This window comes from Carettochelys insculpta, chromosome 4 (genome assembly GCF_033958435.1).
Source record: "Carettochelys insculpta isolate YL-2023 chromosome 4, ASM3395843v1, whole genome shotgun sequence".
Classification (NCBI taxonomy): domain Eukaryota; kingdom Metazoa; phylum Chordata; order Testudines; family Carettochelyidae; genus Carettochelys; species Carettochelys insculpta.
Genome location: NC_134140.1, coordinates 76930927 through 76945640, shown reverse-complemented (window position 1 = coordinate 76945640; position 14714 = coordinate 76930927). Strand labels below are relative to the sequence as shown.

Genomic DNA, 14714 nt, shown 5'->3' with positions numbered 1-14714 from the left:
AGCAGTCTTTTGAGAGGGCGGATCGAACCTTTGATCTGCTTTTGGTGTGTAGTTGCGCGCATTCAAAAGGCTAGATTTCAATTGCTGTCATTTGATTTTTGGCCTTTTGAAAGAGGGCTCCTGTGTAGAGACAGCTTTATAGAATGTTTGTATGTATCTGTCAGTCTGTACACTTTTTAAAATGCAAGATCACCATCAAAGTGCAAGTCCTGCAGAAGGATTCCATATAGTTGGAAAATGTGGCTGTAATCATTTTAGTTCAAGGAATTTGTACATCACCAGTATTTGGATTTGATTTGATTTGAATATCAAGGGCCAGATCCAGGAATCTGTCTGGTGCAGGAATGTAGGAGGTGGAGCAGATGTCCTCCTTTTTCCATAGCCCTTCCTATAAACCTGGAGTCAGGTGTTGGTGCAAACTGGATCAATGATAAACCAGCTTATGAGGCAGGGGTCAACAACTCCCAGCCTGGGTGCCAAGAGTGACAGAAGAGGTGGGAGCTCAGCCCTGCCCCTCATCCCCCATGCAGCTGGGAGCTTGCTCAAAGCCATGCCATGTATGCTTTAACAAAAGACCAGCTAATGCTACCAACCACCACCTAAACAGTAAAGCTCTACATCTTTATTTATTTATTTAAGTTGTTGTAATTAGGACCTAAAAATATCACCAGCGTTTGCACTGTATGTAGGGGTCAGAGATATCAGAGGGGTAGCTGAGTTAGTCTGTATCTTCAAAAACAAGAGCCCTGTAGCACTTTATAGACTAACAGGTATTTTGGAGCATAAGCTTTCGTGGGCAAAGACCTGCTTCGTCAGATTCATGAGTGAGGGGGTTTCAGAGGAGGGTTTAAAGGGGGAGTATCAGTCAAGGGGAGGGCCGGAGTTGACAGGGTCTCTTCAGTCACAGAGTATGTGGCCCATTGTCAACAGTTAATGTGGAGCTGTGAAAGTCAAGAGGGGAGAAATCAAGTCAGTTCAATCAGGGAGGATGTGGCCCATTTTCAGTAGCTGATGTGCAGCTGTGAACATCAAGAGCAGAGAAACTGCTTATGTAACAGGCCAACCACTCCCAGTCTCTGTTCAGTCCTTGGTTGGTGGTGTCAAATTTGCAAATGAATTGCAGCTCTGAAGTTTCTCTTTGGAGTTTTTTTTTTTTTTTGAAGCTTTTTTGATGTAGGACTGATACTTTTAAATCTCAGAGAGGCAGCCATGTTAGTCTGTATCTTTGAGAACAACAAGATGTCCTGTGGCATCTTATGGACTAACAGATATTTTGGAGCATAAGCTTTTGTGGGCAAAGAGCCTCTTTTAAATCCATTACTTAGTGTCTGGGGAGATTGAAGTGTTCTCCTACAGTCAAAACAAAAAAGCAGTCAAGTAGCACTTTAAAGAATAACGAACTCTCTCAGACAAAGAGTTAATGGGCACAAAACAGACCATCAAAACGTTCCTGATCCACAAACCAGTTAGTTTACATTTCAATGGAGTGGGCCATTCTGTTAATGACTTAAGAGTTTGTGTCTTATTGAAGAAGATTTTTCACTCTGCTTTGGAAAGAGAAGCTGCTGAACTCTCTTTCATATTCAAATTCGACACATTATCACGTGGTTTGAACCAGGATGCAAATTTTCTGGGACATTATAGGGGCTCTTTTTCATACTTGGCTTAATCTAATTCTTGATGCCCCGCCCCTCTGCTCTCTGATTTGCTCACCTTGATAAATTTTTTCTGATTTGTCAACCTTGATTACTGTTTTTGGTTCTCTATGCCTTAAATATTGAGTTTGTTCTGGTATGGCTATGGTCTGAAGAAGTGGGTCTGTCCCATGAAAGCTTACCTAATGAATTATTTTGTTAAAGTGCTACTTGACTGCTTTTTTGTTTTAATGGTAGAAAGACTAGCATGGCTCCCTCTCTGTTACTATTCAACATGCAAAGTTCTCTTACAGATTTTTGTATGTTACTGTTTCTGATGTCTGATTTATATCCATTTATTCTTTTACGTAGAGACTGTCCAGTCTGGCCAATGTAAATAGTGGGGCATTGCTGGCACATGATGGCATATATTGCATTAGTCGATATGCAGGTGAAAGGCCCCTGATGTGGTCAAACGGTCAGATTTTGGAACTCTGACTTGTAAAGGTTGCTGACTCCTGTTATAAGGGTTCCCAACAGCCGCTGAACCACTAGACTTCACAACTTCAGGACCTAAGTGTTTTCTGGCCACTCCCCTTCCTATATCAGTGTATCTCCTATCTGGGAGTGCATCAGTTTGTGTCTGTCATCCTTACGCTACTCAGGAATTCTCGTATGCAAGGGCAATGTTGAGCAGCATGTGCTAGTTTTAAATCCCTTTAGTGTGGGGCCTGGAATCTTACACTGTCTTGTGTTACACAGAATAGCATGTACACTCATCCCTCGCTATACGAGCACAATTGGTTCCCAACTTTCTGCTCGTAGGCAGAAACTCATAAGAGGGACACTAAATTCCTATTAAAATACATGGCGCTGCTTTTGAAAGGCAAGTGAACCATGGGTTGGGGAGGGTTTAAGGCTGAGAGTAGTTTGGGGCTGTGAGTGGGAGAGGGTTAAAATCTGGTGGTGGGTTGTGAGGCGGGAGTTCAAGCTGCCACGGTTTGAGGCCACAGGGCTGGCGGGGGTTGGGCTGTGGGGGCTGCAGGGGTTACAGGTGGCGGGGGGAGTCCTGGCTATGCGGTCACAGGGACTACAGGCGGCAGGGGCGGCAGGGAGTACAGGTGACAGTGGGGTGTCAGGCTGCAGGGCCAGCAGGTGGTCAGGCTGCAGCGGTTTGCGGCTGTGAGGCTGGTGGGGTGGGGGGGTGTCAGACTGGGGGGTTGGAACTGCGAGGAGGGGGGTAAGGCTCGTATGAGCAGGGGGGAGTTCACCTGTAGAATGAACTAAGGTAGGTAAACGTGTCCCTTGTTTAAGTGAGTACTCATAAATGAAGTACTCATTTAACGAGTGATGAGTGTATTCTCTTTTTCCGCTACATGTGTAATTATAGCAAAATACACAATTGCTATCAGAAGTACATCCGTTTGTTGGTTTTTAACATTTCAGTATATTTAAAAAAATTCAGTGTCTTAACATCAGATATTTTGACACCACATGCAAGGTTAATGTCATTAACATTTTAATGTATAATCCAGGTGGGGGAAACCTACAGCCCATGCACTGTATCTAGCCCATAGCAAGCCTCTGCAGGAAGCCTTGAGCCTTGCACTCTGCGTCTCCCCGCCACTTCACTCAGGGGGCAGGGCTGGAGTGCAAGCATAAACTCACTCAGCTTCAGTGGGGAAATCCAGAGCCTCAGTGTGCCCCTCTTTCTAGGGCTGGAGCATGAGCATCAGCTCACTTCTCTGTAGTTTCCTCATCTCTGGCTGAGCTGTTGTGCGTGGTGGGCGGAGTTAAGTGTGAGTGAAGATGATTTTTTTTATTTTTTCTTCTTCATATTGGGAGCAGGTGAGTTGCGAGGGTTTTGTTTTCTTTCTTTTTTTGTTTTGTCTGCTTGTGTGTGGGCCCCAACTGATTTTTTTTCTGTGGCTCAGTGGCCCTTGTTCTGTTCCTTTAAATGGGCAGATATTGCAACTGTTTCTCATCACAGTCATATTCTGTTTTTTTCCTGGGATAAAGCAATGGAGGATTAACATATGCTATTATATTAAAGCTGTATATGTGGTAAAGAGCTGAACAGATTTCTAACACCATCTATTCAGCTGTAAGAGAAATCTTTAAATGTAGCACATAATATTAACTACAAAGGAAATACCGGTGTTACAAAGCCTCTTCAGAGATCAATGTAATTTTTGTGCATGAATGCTGCTGGCATCTCTTTCTACTGTATGTTTTAGAGAGTTGGCTATCTGCCCAATAATTCTTCCAAAATTGTAAGAGCCAAGACCATCAAATACAGTGTAAAGCTTCGTCATGGCATAACTTAAAGCAACATAAGCATTTGGTTGTGCCAGGGAAATGGGATGTGCCTGGAATAGGATTGCTTCTCATAAAACCAAACAGGAAAGAGACAAGCACTAGGCAAATGACGGGCTGGCTGGGGATGCTCTTGCCTTCATCTGGGACTGAGCCTCACCTCTCCCAGGGAGGGGAGGGAAGTGAAGTTCTCCTTGCCCTCAGATTTGTATAGGGAGATGGCTGGCTGTTCCTCTTCATCACTGTTAGGAAGCAAGGGGAAAGTTGTTGTTTTGGATTTATGCTGGGTAAATCTGCTGGTTGTAAATACATAGACAAATATCATTAACTGTTTCAGAGCTGGTTGTTGCTGGTATATTACAGTGTGTAATACATTTCAAAATAAGACATACAGAAAGTTTAACTGCAAATGATTTGGTTATTTGGGTCGATGTAACTGTTTAACATGTACATTTATTACCACTACTATAGCTATGATAGCCTCAGGAGTCCTCATTACAGCAGGTGCTGTACAAACAATTCTTTCTAAAGTCTACAAATCGAAATTCTATTGGTATTGCATTCTTTTTATCCATTAATCACAGGCAGAAAATCTGCACAAAAATGTTTTGCTCTGGATGCTGTATGTAGTTTTCATATAATGTTGAGTGTCTGGGAGAGGTTTAAAATGTTTTGAGTTTTATTACAGTTTTGATTTTTGTTCTGATTAGATGTTTTTCTTCCTCAGTTTTGGGAAACGTTCTGCAGGAAGCTTCAGGCGTGGCTGTGAATGCATTGTTTTAGAGCCATCTGAAATGATTGTGGTAAGACTGTGGTGCCATGCTATTTCTTTCAAACCAGATTTTTTTCAAATTAAATAATACTTTCTAGATGTGATTAAGCATAGATAAAAACACTTCAGTAACACTGGAAATTATTTTGAATTCTGTTATATTCAGTTTAAGGTAGCATTAAATTTAGTGTCTGTCTTTTTTTTTTGAATTAATGCCTTAGTTTGCAATCATAATACGTAGCACAAAAGTTGGGAATGCCATTTAATTAAATGTATGAAATAAACATTTCAATAAAAAAAGTTTAAAAAAAAAAGTCTGTAAGGATAGACAATCAGTGGATCATTTGAAGTAGAGATGGCAGGTGTGATTATCCATGAGTATTTATGACATGATAATCAGGCATCTGTGCTTTAAAATTGATAAACTCACTTTGGTTAACAGTTGATTAAATTCTGTTTCCAGGTATGCAAGGCTTAAGAAAGCAATCAAGAGATATTTTTACAGTTATCATAGAATGCTAGGACTGGAGGGGACCTCGAGAGGTCATCGAGTCCAGCCCCCTGCCCTCATGGCAGGACCAAGTACTGTCTGGGCCATCCCTGATAGACATTTATGGTTATGGTTAAAATTTTGTTAGCCTCAAGAGTGTAAGGCGCTAAGGCATATTTGTCATTTAGAACACCTGCTGAGGTCCAATGCAGAAAAGCTTTTTTCCCCCAGAGGGTTCCGAAATTTAACACTGCTTTAGTATCATAGGGCACATCATCCAAACAGGGCTGCCACCATAACAGGAGAAATGCATTTTTGAGAGGGACGTGTCAGACCATAACACAGGCACAGGATTAAGTATTATCTAAAGCACCTCTGGCAGATGATTGTCTAACCTATTCCTAAAAAACTCCATGGGTGGAGAGCCAGCTGCTCGGAATTCTAGAAGCTTTAAAAAATAGCTTTTCACACAAAGTATAGCATTCTAACTTATTCAACATTTACACCCCTTATTATTTACAAACTCTCTGCCATTTTCACTCTAAATGAATGAACATTTGTTGTATTGGGGCAGTTTACTTGTCAGTCTGTCTCCTCAGAGATTGGTTGTCATCTTTCTCTACTACTTTTCCTATCATGCTAGCAAAAGGCAGATGCCTCCTGTTTTAGTGACTTCACAGCATGCACGGAAGTAGGAGAAAGGGGCATTTTTCACTTCTGTTTTCTGCCCCTCAGTCCAAATCCCATAATTCTGCTGTGGGGAAAGTGGCAGTCAGATCATTTCACAGTGTGAATCCATACACCTTGTCTCATTGTTCCCACAGAATCTTTTGTACATGGTTGTGGGTTCTGGGAGCAGCTTGTGATCCCCAGTTCCTGATGCTGTGACACTCATATTTAGCATTGGTTGGCACCATGGATGCCCTTCATACACAGCAGATTGAGGAGTTGGGGGAAAAGGAGGGACACAAAGGTGGGGGGAGGATGGGGACAGGGAACTGAGAAAATAAGCAAAGGGGCTTAACTGGCTTGTAGTGAAAAAGCACAGCAAAAAAGTTTCAAGTGATGAATTAGGCCTGGTATTAGGTGAGGGCACTTAGCCCGCAATCCATCAACAGCAGGTTGTGAATAAGACCACCCTTGGTGCCTCTCAGTTAAACCTTTGAAGTATACTTTGGCCCAAACTTTCAGAGGGCTGATCACACTTTGAGTGGAAAGAAGTCAAGATTTAGAGGACATCATGGGGAGCAGCTACCCAGGCATCAGCCCACCTCTCACACCCACATTTGCTGCAATCGCAAGAGTCTATGGGTATGCAATTAAAAACAGGTGGTCTGGGCAAAGCTGTTTCGTTAAAGTGTAGATCTTTGAGTTTAGCTGGAGCCTGGATTCTAGGATCCTACAAAAGGGGAGAGTCCCAGAGCTTGGGCTCCAGCCCAAACCTCAACCAAACATAATTAACTGCACTTCCGCCTGAGCACGTGCCTGAGCATGGGCTATCCAGAGGTGTCTAATTGTATTGTAAACATGCCCTTAATTAATTATGGTTAGTCATTCTTCATACACCTGGTTAGGGGAAGACTAGTTCTTACAAAAAATTCTTATGTCAGCAGAATGCAGTGGTGTTTCATGTGTATAGATGGTGAAAAGGAAAAAAGAAATTACCTGTTTGGTTGTAGTTTGATTTTTTTTTTAACTTGCATACCACTAATTATGTCCTGTTTCTCTTGGGGAATAATCTATTTGACCTTCAAATACAGGCTGAGGAATGTGAATGGATTTAAACTGTATGTACAGACAAAATGGGACATTTTCACTATTTACTTTCTGCTTCTTTGCAGGTGTGGCATAATTCTAGCATCACATGATGGTGTTTTAGTAGTATGATGGGCATTGGGGGGAGATCTGCAAGAAGCTGAATTACTGCAACTTTCTTATCTTGCTTAGTTATTCATAGTGGATTTTTTTTTTTTTTTAAAATAACAAGGAGGAGCCGGGGTTCTGCAGCTGGGGCTTCAGCTCCCAGCCTTGCACTACTGCAGTGCGTCTAGTAGGGGCTCCTGCAGCCCCATGGCTGGGAGCCAGCTGGGTTGCAGAACCCAGCTGGCAGCCACAGACGTGGGAACCCAGATGGGGTGGAGGGACCCTGCAGCCCTGTGGTTGGGAGCTGGTGGGCAGCCCCAGCTGTGAGATCCCTAGCTGGCAGGAATTTTGGTGGCAAGGAGCCTGTACTCCGCACTGGCACTTACTGCCACAAAAAAAGCCCTGGTCACTCATATGATAGAAATGTCCCCCCCCACTCCCCGGCGCCCCTTTTTGATATTATTACAAAGCAAATGACTTTTTCTGTAAATGTAGTTTTTTATATATTTCTCTGATATGAAAATTCCTCATTAAGTTGCCAAATATTTAAAATAATAAAAACAGTGTTGCCTATTGAACGAGAGGCAGGTTGGGAGTGGAAGGTCTCAAGAGTTGACCCATTGAAGTCAGCAGCAAAGCTACACAGCCCTTCCCATGGGAGAGCTTCGTGTGCAGGAATAAAAGTTGAGGGAAACTTTTAAAAAATACTATATAAATGCCTTTTTCTATGTATGTGCAAGTATCTAAACAATAACTCTTTTCATAGTGATACTTGTTCTTTCTCATGCCTGCATATACTTAATTTCTTGGCACTGACTTCATGCTTTTCTCTCCTGAAAATTCAGGAAACTCATAACCACATTTTCTGAAGTGGAGTTCAAAGTGCCCTTTCATATACAAAATCTTAAACTAAAGTTGTCTTGTTCAGAATCAGTGGCACACTTAGGCTTAAAAAATGTCTAAAATAGAGACTTTCACCTAGCTAAAAGCAGAAGAAAAGATAAGATTTTGTTTTATTGCAGATATGCAGTAATTTTCATTTGGAGTGAAAATTTCTTCATTGCATTTATTTCACTGTAGGTGGACTATATGGATGAAAATGAAGAGTATTTCCAGCGCCAAGCTTCCCATAGACAATCGCGAAGGAGATTTAGGAAAATCAATCAAAAAGGAGAAAGGCAAACCATTATTGATACTGTGGATCCTTATCCTTTGGGGAAGCCACCTTTACCTAGAGGTTATCATACGGTAAGTTACCTACATTTCTTTTAAAAACAAGACAAGGGGAAAAAGAATGCTTACAAAATGATCACTTGAAAGGTTAAAGTCAGTGCGGACCACAGCAGGTGGAATTCTGTGTGGGAGTTTCTCTTTAGGGTATCAGTGAATTTGGCCCAAAGTGTGTATGTGCACCCATGTAATTTGCTTTGTAACTCAGATTGAGAGTTGAGATAGTTAGTTGCACATTTATTGTTAAACAGTGTCTCCAGAGGACAGCATGTGTCTCAATTGCTATTCTGGCCATTTTTGGGAATGTGGAAATAAGTCTGCTACCTGATTCAAATTTGCTTTCAATAATTGCAAATGTAATAGAAATATTTTGATGTACAGTGTTCCTGTGGCTAATCAGTATAGCATTTGTTTTTATATGTAGCTACTGTCTTCTGCAAAGTAGTAGTCCAAGGTTTGGACCTGATGTTTCTCTCAGACTATTAAACTGTTATCACTGACTAACAGACTAGAAGTTTTGGTTTGAGCCATTATATTTTTGGCCCAGATTGAACTACTGTAGCCAGAGTTTTCTCCATAATCATTTTAGTGTAGTTTTAGGCATTGAAATTTGTAGCCTTCCTCCATAAGACAAAAAACCATAAGTATTAATATTTTAAACATTGTCTACAAAATATTATTACGTTATTTTATTTTTCTGTTGAGCAACGGATTAGTATGATAACTTCACTATTGTACAAAATACAAAAAGTAAGTGGTCTTCAGATCATGTATTCCGCTGACTTAGAATTATAGGTGACTAATGTTGTAAGAGACCTCTGGAGAACATCTTGTCCAACCCTCTGCTCAAAGCGGGACCATCCCCATCCAAATTATTCCAGTCAGGGCTTTGTCAGCCCAGACCTTTAAAATCTCTGAGGAGTGAGATTCCACTCCTCCTTAGGCAATCCATTCCTGTACTTCACCACCCTCCTAATTAAATAGTTTTTCCTAATATCTGACCTAGACCATTCTACTGCAACTTGAGACATTTTCTTCTTGTCTGTCAGAAGCCACCACTGACAATAACCTATCTCCATCATCTTTGGACTTTTGTGGACCTGAAACTGCAAAAACATGATACTACACATATAAATAACTTTATGTACGTCATTAGTGATAGAGTGTAAAGTTACTCAAGCAATTCAGTGTTCACAGAATCAGGGCTTTACTGTTTTAAAAAGTCTCTCTCTGATTTGAAGTAGCGGATTTTTTCCTTTATTTTCTCCTGACAATGTCCACTTTCCTTTACTTGTTGCCCATTCCCTGTTTTAATCAACATTCATGATTGTAAATGTGTAGATGTTTGTTTGTATCCACTGTTAGAAGTTTTTCATCTTGAGCTAAATAAATACATCTTACATAAACACTTTGGTTATGGTTACACTACAGTGCTCTTTCGACAAAAGTCACTGTCCGAAGAGGTTTCCCAACAAAACTGTGGATGGAGTGTGGCCACATGCAAAAGCCAATTGGAAGAGTGTTCAGCTCTGTCGACAGAGCAGTGGGACTCCCCGGCTGCTCTCTCAACAAAACAGGCACCCGGAAGCAGAGCAGACATGGCTGCCCATTGTTCAGGATGCCTTGTGTGTCTAGAGAAGGCCCCCCAAAGCATCCATACAGCTTTCTCGTAGACAGACTCTGTTGACAGCAGCGTTATGCCTCATGGCTGAGAGGCAGAATGCTGGTGGTGAAAATGCTGAGTTTTGTCAACAAACAGTCAACAAAACTCATTTCTGTGTGGATGGTCCACCAGTTTTGTGGACAAACCTTAATGTATTTTGTTTATCCGTTGGATCCCTTTTAATAGCTTAATTTTCTGTGCAGTTTTGATTTTGTCCAAATTATTAATTTCTTGGTTTAGCCCTTTTATTTGGCTCACTCAGGTCACCCTTTTGGAGTTTAAGTTCAGAGATTTTTTTTAAGTGACAAAAACCTTTAAAAGGTATTCATGTTTGGGTCAATCATGCTGCCAGCATAGAAAGGTTTTGTTGATGGATTTTATTTAACTGCAACATTTAATCAATTCTACTGCAGTGGTGATATATTAAAATGGTAAAAAAGTAATTTTCTGTTTTAAAAAACAAAAAAAGCATAAATTGTCATTTGCCTATTATATAAATTACTTTTTATTCATACATACAGAGTTGTTGTAGATTTTAAATTCAGTACAAAGAACAAAAGTTCATTTTTAGCCATTCTGTTTAAGTTCACAATGATTACAAGTGTATGGGGAAATACCTTATGGCTACGTCTACACTAGAGAATTTTATTGACAAAACTGGGGTTTTGTTGACTAAACTCACAGAACATCTACACACATAATGCATTTCATCATTTCTGTCAACAGCAACAAAAAGATGCAGACACTCAGAGGGGCCCTTTTGTCAACAGAGCAGGTCAAAAGATCATTCTGCTTTTATTTGTAGATGTGATATGTCAACAGAAGTTTTGACCAAAATCTCTTCCAACAAAAACAAGTCTGCGGCACCTTATAGACTAACAGATATTTTGGAGCATAAGTTTCATAGGCAAAGAACCGCTTCCTCAGAAGCATGACAAAGTGGGTCCTTGCCCATGAAAGCTTGTGCTTCAAAATGTCTGTTAGTCTATAAGGTGCCACAGACGACTTATTGTTTTTGAAGATACAGACTAATTTGGCTATCCCTCTGCTACATCTCTTCAACAGTAACTTTTGTAAACAGATGTTTCTAATGTAGACGTAGCCTATGAGAATGGCAGGTAGATTGCAAAACCTCAAGAAATTACTGGCAGTTAATTTTTAAATCAATGTATAATTTAATTATTTAATTACCAGAGATCTTTTTCTTTGGGAATATATTAATCCCATTTTGTTCAAATAGGGATTATGGAAACTGAAGACTTTTAAATGTTTATAATGCTCTGTAATCTTTATTGTTTACATTCCTATCACATTTATGTTCATGATCTCTACACTTGAAAAATTTGCATTTTCAAGTCACCTGCATCTGTCCACATTTTTTCTTCCTTACTGTCCTGCCATTTGGCCACCCAAAACGCTTGTTTTAAAACCAAAATTGTTTGAAAATCTAAGTATGCCTTTAAAATGGTGCTGAGGTATTCTCTGAAACAGGAATGCAGATTCCGAGGGGTTCTGACCATTCACAGTTCCCATTAGTCAGCATCACTCACAATTAGGTGTTTAGTTATCTAAATTTTAGAAGCTGGTATGATTTGAACTGTTAAATACATTAAGATCCATAATAATAAATAAAATGAAATAACTTCATCCAGATAATAGATTTTACAATAAACTAGTTTGAATTTTATTTCATACAGTCTCCTTTCTTACCACCCCATTTATATGTTTGCTGAAAGATAATCAGTATTTTTTTGCTTCATATAGGCCCAATTGATGACGTACCTAGAAAGCTGGTGTTCATAACTGTAATTTTTTGCACTTGAGATATAACAGCTCTTAAGAAATTGGCTATAGTGAAAATGTAGGTGAAATTATATAAAGAGAATTCTAAAAGGGAAACAGCATAGCAGTACTTTGTAAAAATTGTGTGTTCAAATGTTGCATGGATTAGAGAACATTTATACATACATCCAATTTATAAGGGAATAAGAACCCACTTTAAAATAATTTTTACATTATCTTCATGGTGATATATACTATAGCATTTCTGGTAATGTTAATCTTTTCCTTTCCTCCTATATGGCATTCATTTCATTTTGGCTCACAGGAATGCACTAAACCTCAGGTATTGTAATTTATATGTATGGTCCACTAACAATTTTATTTGTAAGTTTGCAGTGTGACTAATTGTGTCATAATACCAATGCAGTGATATGGCTAAATTTGTGTCCTGTATGTGTTTTCTTTATTGATGTTTTATATATTTCTTCTATAATGAGAGTGGGCTTAAAATAAATGCAGGATTTGTTGATGGTGCACAGTTTCCTTAACCTGATAATAGTACAGTAGATCCCTGACTCACACTTAAGTTGCATTTCTGGGCAACCACTTGTAAGTCAAATTTTGCATAAGTTGGGATGGGGTCCTCCTGGTCTTGGCTGCACCTGGCTCTCTGCTTCTGTAAGTGGCAGAGACCCCAGACCAGGTGCAGCAGCACTAGTCAGGTTCCCAGTTCCCATAAGGGGAGTGGAGGGGAGCTGAGAGCCCAGAGTTCAGGGACCTGGGTGCTGCCTGGTTTCCAGCTCTCTGCCACTTGGGGGAGCCAGGAAGCTGACTGGTTGATTTCAACTCATGTTGTTCTAAGAAATGTGCGAGTCAAAATCATGTAAGTAGGGGATGTACTGTAGTACCTCAATTACCTCAGTAAGTAATGTAGGTTGTCCAGAAATCTGAAATGCTTGTAATTCTGAACAAAATACAGCTCTGCCTCCAGCACTTCGCTTTCCGGGCCTGGTTCCAGAGGCAGCTAAGCAGCTTTTTTGTACATAGCAGCTTTTCCAGCTCAAGCAAGAGTGTCCCTCCCAATTTGGGTGGGAAAAGAGAGGTGGTGGTGAAAACAGCACCCCTCTACCAGTCAGCATGTTTGCGTGTGTAGGAATGGCACCCATGGCTTACAGGAAAGCAGTGTAGACCCCAGTGCTGGTCCTGCTTCAGGTGCTGAGGACTGGCAGAGGTGGGGCTCACAGTTTTACCTGTGAATCTGCGTCTTCAGCTCCTAGCTGTGGATGTGGATGAGGCAGAGGTAGAGATAGATAGGCACATCTGGGTTGCCTAATTAGGCAGTAGAGGCACAATACAGTATTTTTGGTCTGTTGCGACGGATGGAATACTTAGTTTCACACGGTATCTGGTTGACTGGTCATTCCTAACTGTGGTGTTTGTATCTACTGTACTTTTGGTTACTTCCAGTTTCATGAGGTAACCATTTAACTGGTTAGTCCTAACCCTGATGGTTGGTATCTTGGGAGATTCTATCTAATAGAATTTGTTTTACCTTGCCTTCATGAAATCTCAAGATTGAGGCAATATCATTAGAGCATGATGTGCAAAGCAGAGAAATAAGGAAAATACACTGTATATTTAACAGAATATATTTATGTATTTACTCAGTACAGGCTGCACCTCCCTGGTCTGGCACCCTCAGGACCTTAGTGGTCCTGAACCAGAGATTTTGTTGGACAAGGAAAGGTTAGTGTTCCCCTGCTGTCCACAGGCCTGCACTGGGGCTTTGCTCCAGGACTTTGGCCTGCTTTTGGCTGCCAGCCCCACAGCCTCCACTTCCTGGCTTTTACAAAGCTCTTACTCACCAGCTTCCCAGCCCTACTCCCAACCAATGTAGCTCCTCAGCTGGCTGCCCAGTTCCCAGCTGTGGCTTCTTGGCCCCAGTGATCCAGTCCTGGCTCTGCAGAGGCTTCTCAGCTGCTGCAGCCCAGCCCCTGCTGACTTTCTGGCCACTGCCAGTTTCCCACATTGGCTGTAGCTGATGAGCCCTTGCTATGGCTTCCAGCTGCGGCACTCACATCTGGAGCCTGCTGCTGACCAACAGGGCTCTCTGGTCTGGCAACAACCAGTTTCCAGAGAGTCACAGATTTCAGAGATTGAACCTGGGTAGGCAACTTACTAGACTTTTGTGTTCATTTAAAAAATAAAGTCAATTTGTCACTGTTCTGCACATGCACTTGGTGAAGTCAGGAAAGTAAGATGGCGAAATGAAAGTAGGCAGTGAAAATATGGAAATTTTGTTAGCAGAAAATTTGTGGGCTTGCCATTTGGCTGCTGTTTAAGATTAGACTTTTCTACAGCGCTATTCAGTTTATCTTGATTAAAACAGGGAAGGAGCTTGAATGGGCTTACCAGAACATGTTGAAGAGTCACTGTTGGGGAAGTCAAGTCTGAGTGAACAAGCCATGTTATGGATTGTAGGATTTCTATCTCAGATCAGCTCTTAATTACCCTTATGCTTTGAAGACCTAGATAGTGACTGGGCTTTATGATTTTAAACTTTACTTTTAATTACATTAATCATCTTGCAATTAAAAAGGTATACATATACTCTATATCCGGGTCAGCAAAGTTTTTATGTTGGGTCCCACTTTTCCTCCCTGCAATTAGCAGGGCCCTATCAACCCATCTGATGTAATCCAGACTGATGGAAATTTCAGTTATGTTCAGTTGCGGGGGGAGAAGCCTGTCGGCATCTGTAGGTAAATAAGTCTGTAGAATGTAAAAACTTTATTAATAGTTATATGAATGTGAATACACAGACATATAGTAACATTTCAACATTTTTAATGAGAAGGACAAGCCTGACACCCAGCAGTTGATTGTGCTGCCCTCCCTAATGAAATTTCATGGCCTTCCAAGGGGGCCTACCTCTCCACTTTGCACAGCCCTACTCTGTGATGC

The 14714-nt window shown here is 40.9% G+C and overlaps 1 protein-coding gene across 7 annotated transcripts in view; it reads left to right on the top strand.

Moving 5' to 3' along the window:
• The window catches only part of RAPGEF2 (Rap guanine nucleotide exchange factor 2), a 400682-nt gene that overhangs the window by 208457 nt on the left and 177511 nt on the right, over positions 1-14714 (top strand). For 5 of the 7 annotated variants that reach the window (XM_074993113.1, XM_074993111.1, XM_074993116.1 and 2 more), the window contains exons 5-7: positions 4678-4753; positions 8156-8323; positions 12076-12093. In XM_074993113.1, coding sequence (XP_074849214.1) covers positions 4678-4753; positions 8156-8323; positions 12076-12093 — 262 coding nt within the window. The remainder of the gene's footprint in view (positions 1-4677; positions 4754-8155; positions 8324-12075; positions 12094-14714) is intronic. The other 2 variants (XM_074993114.1, XM_074993110.1) reach the window with 1 other exon arrangement.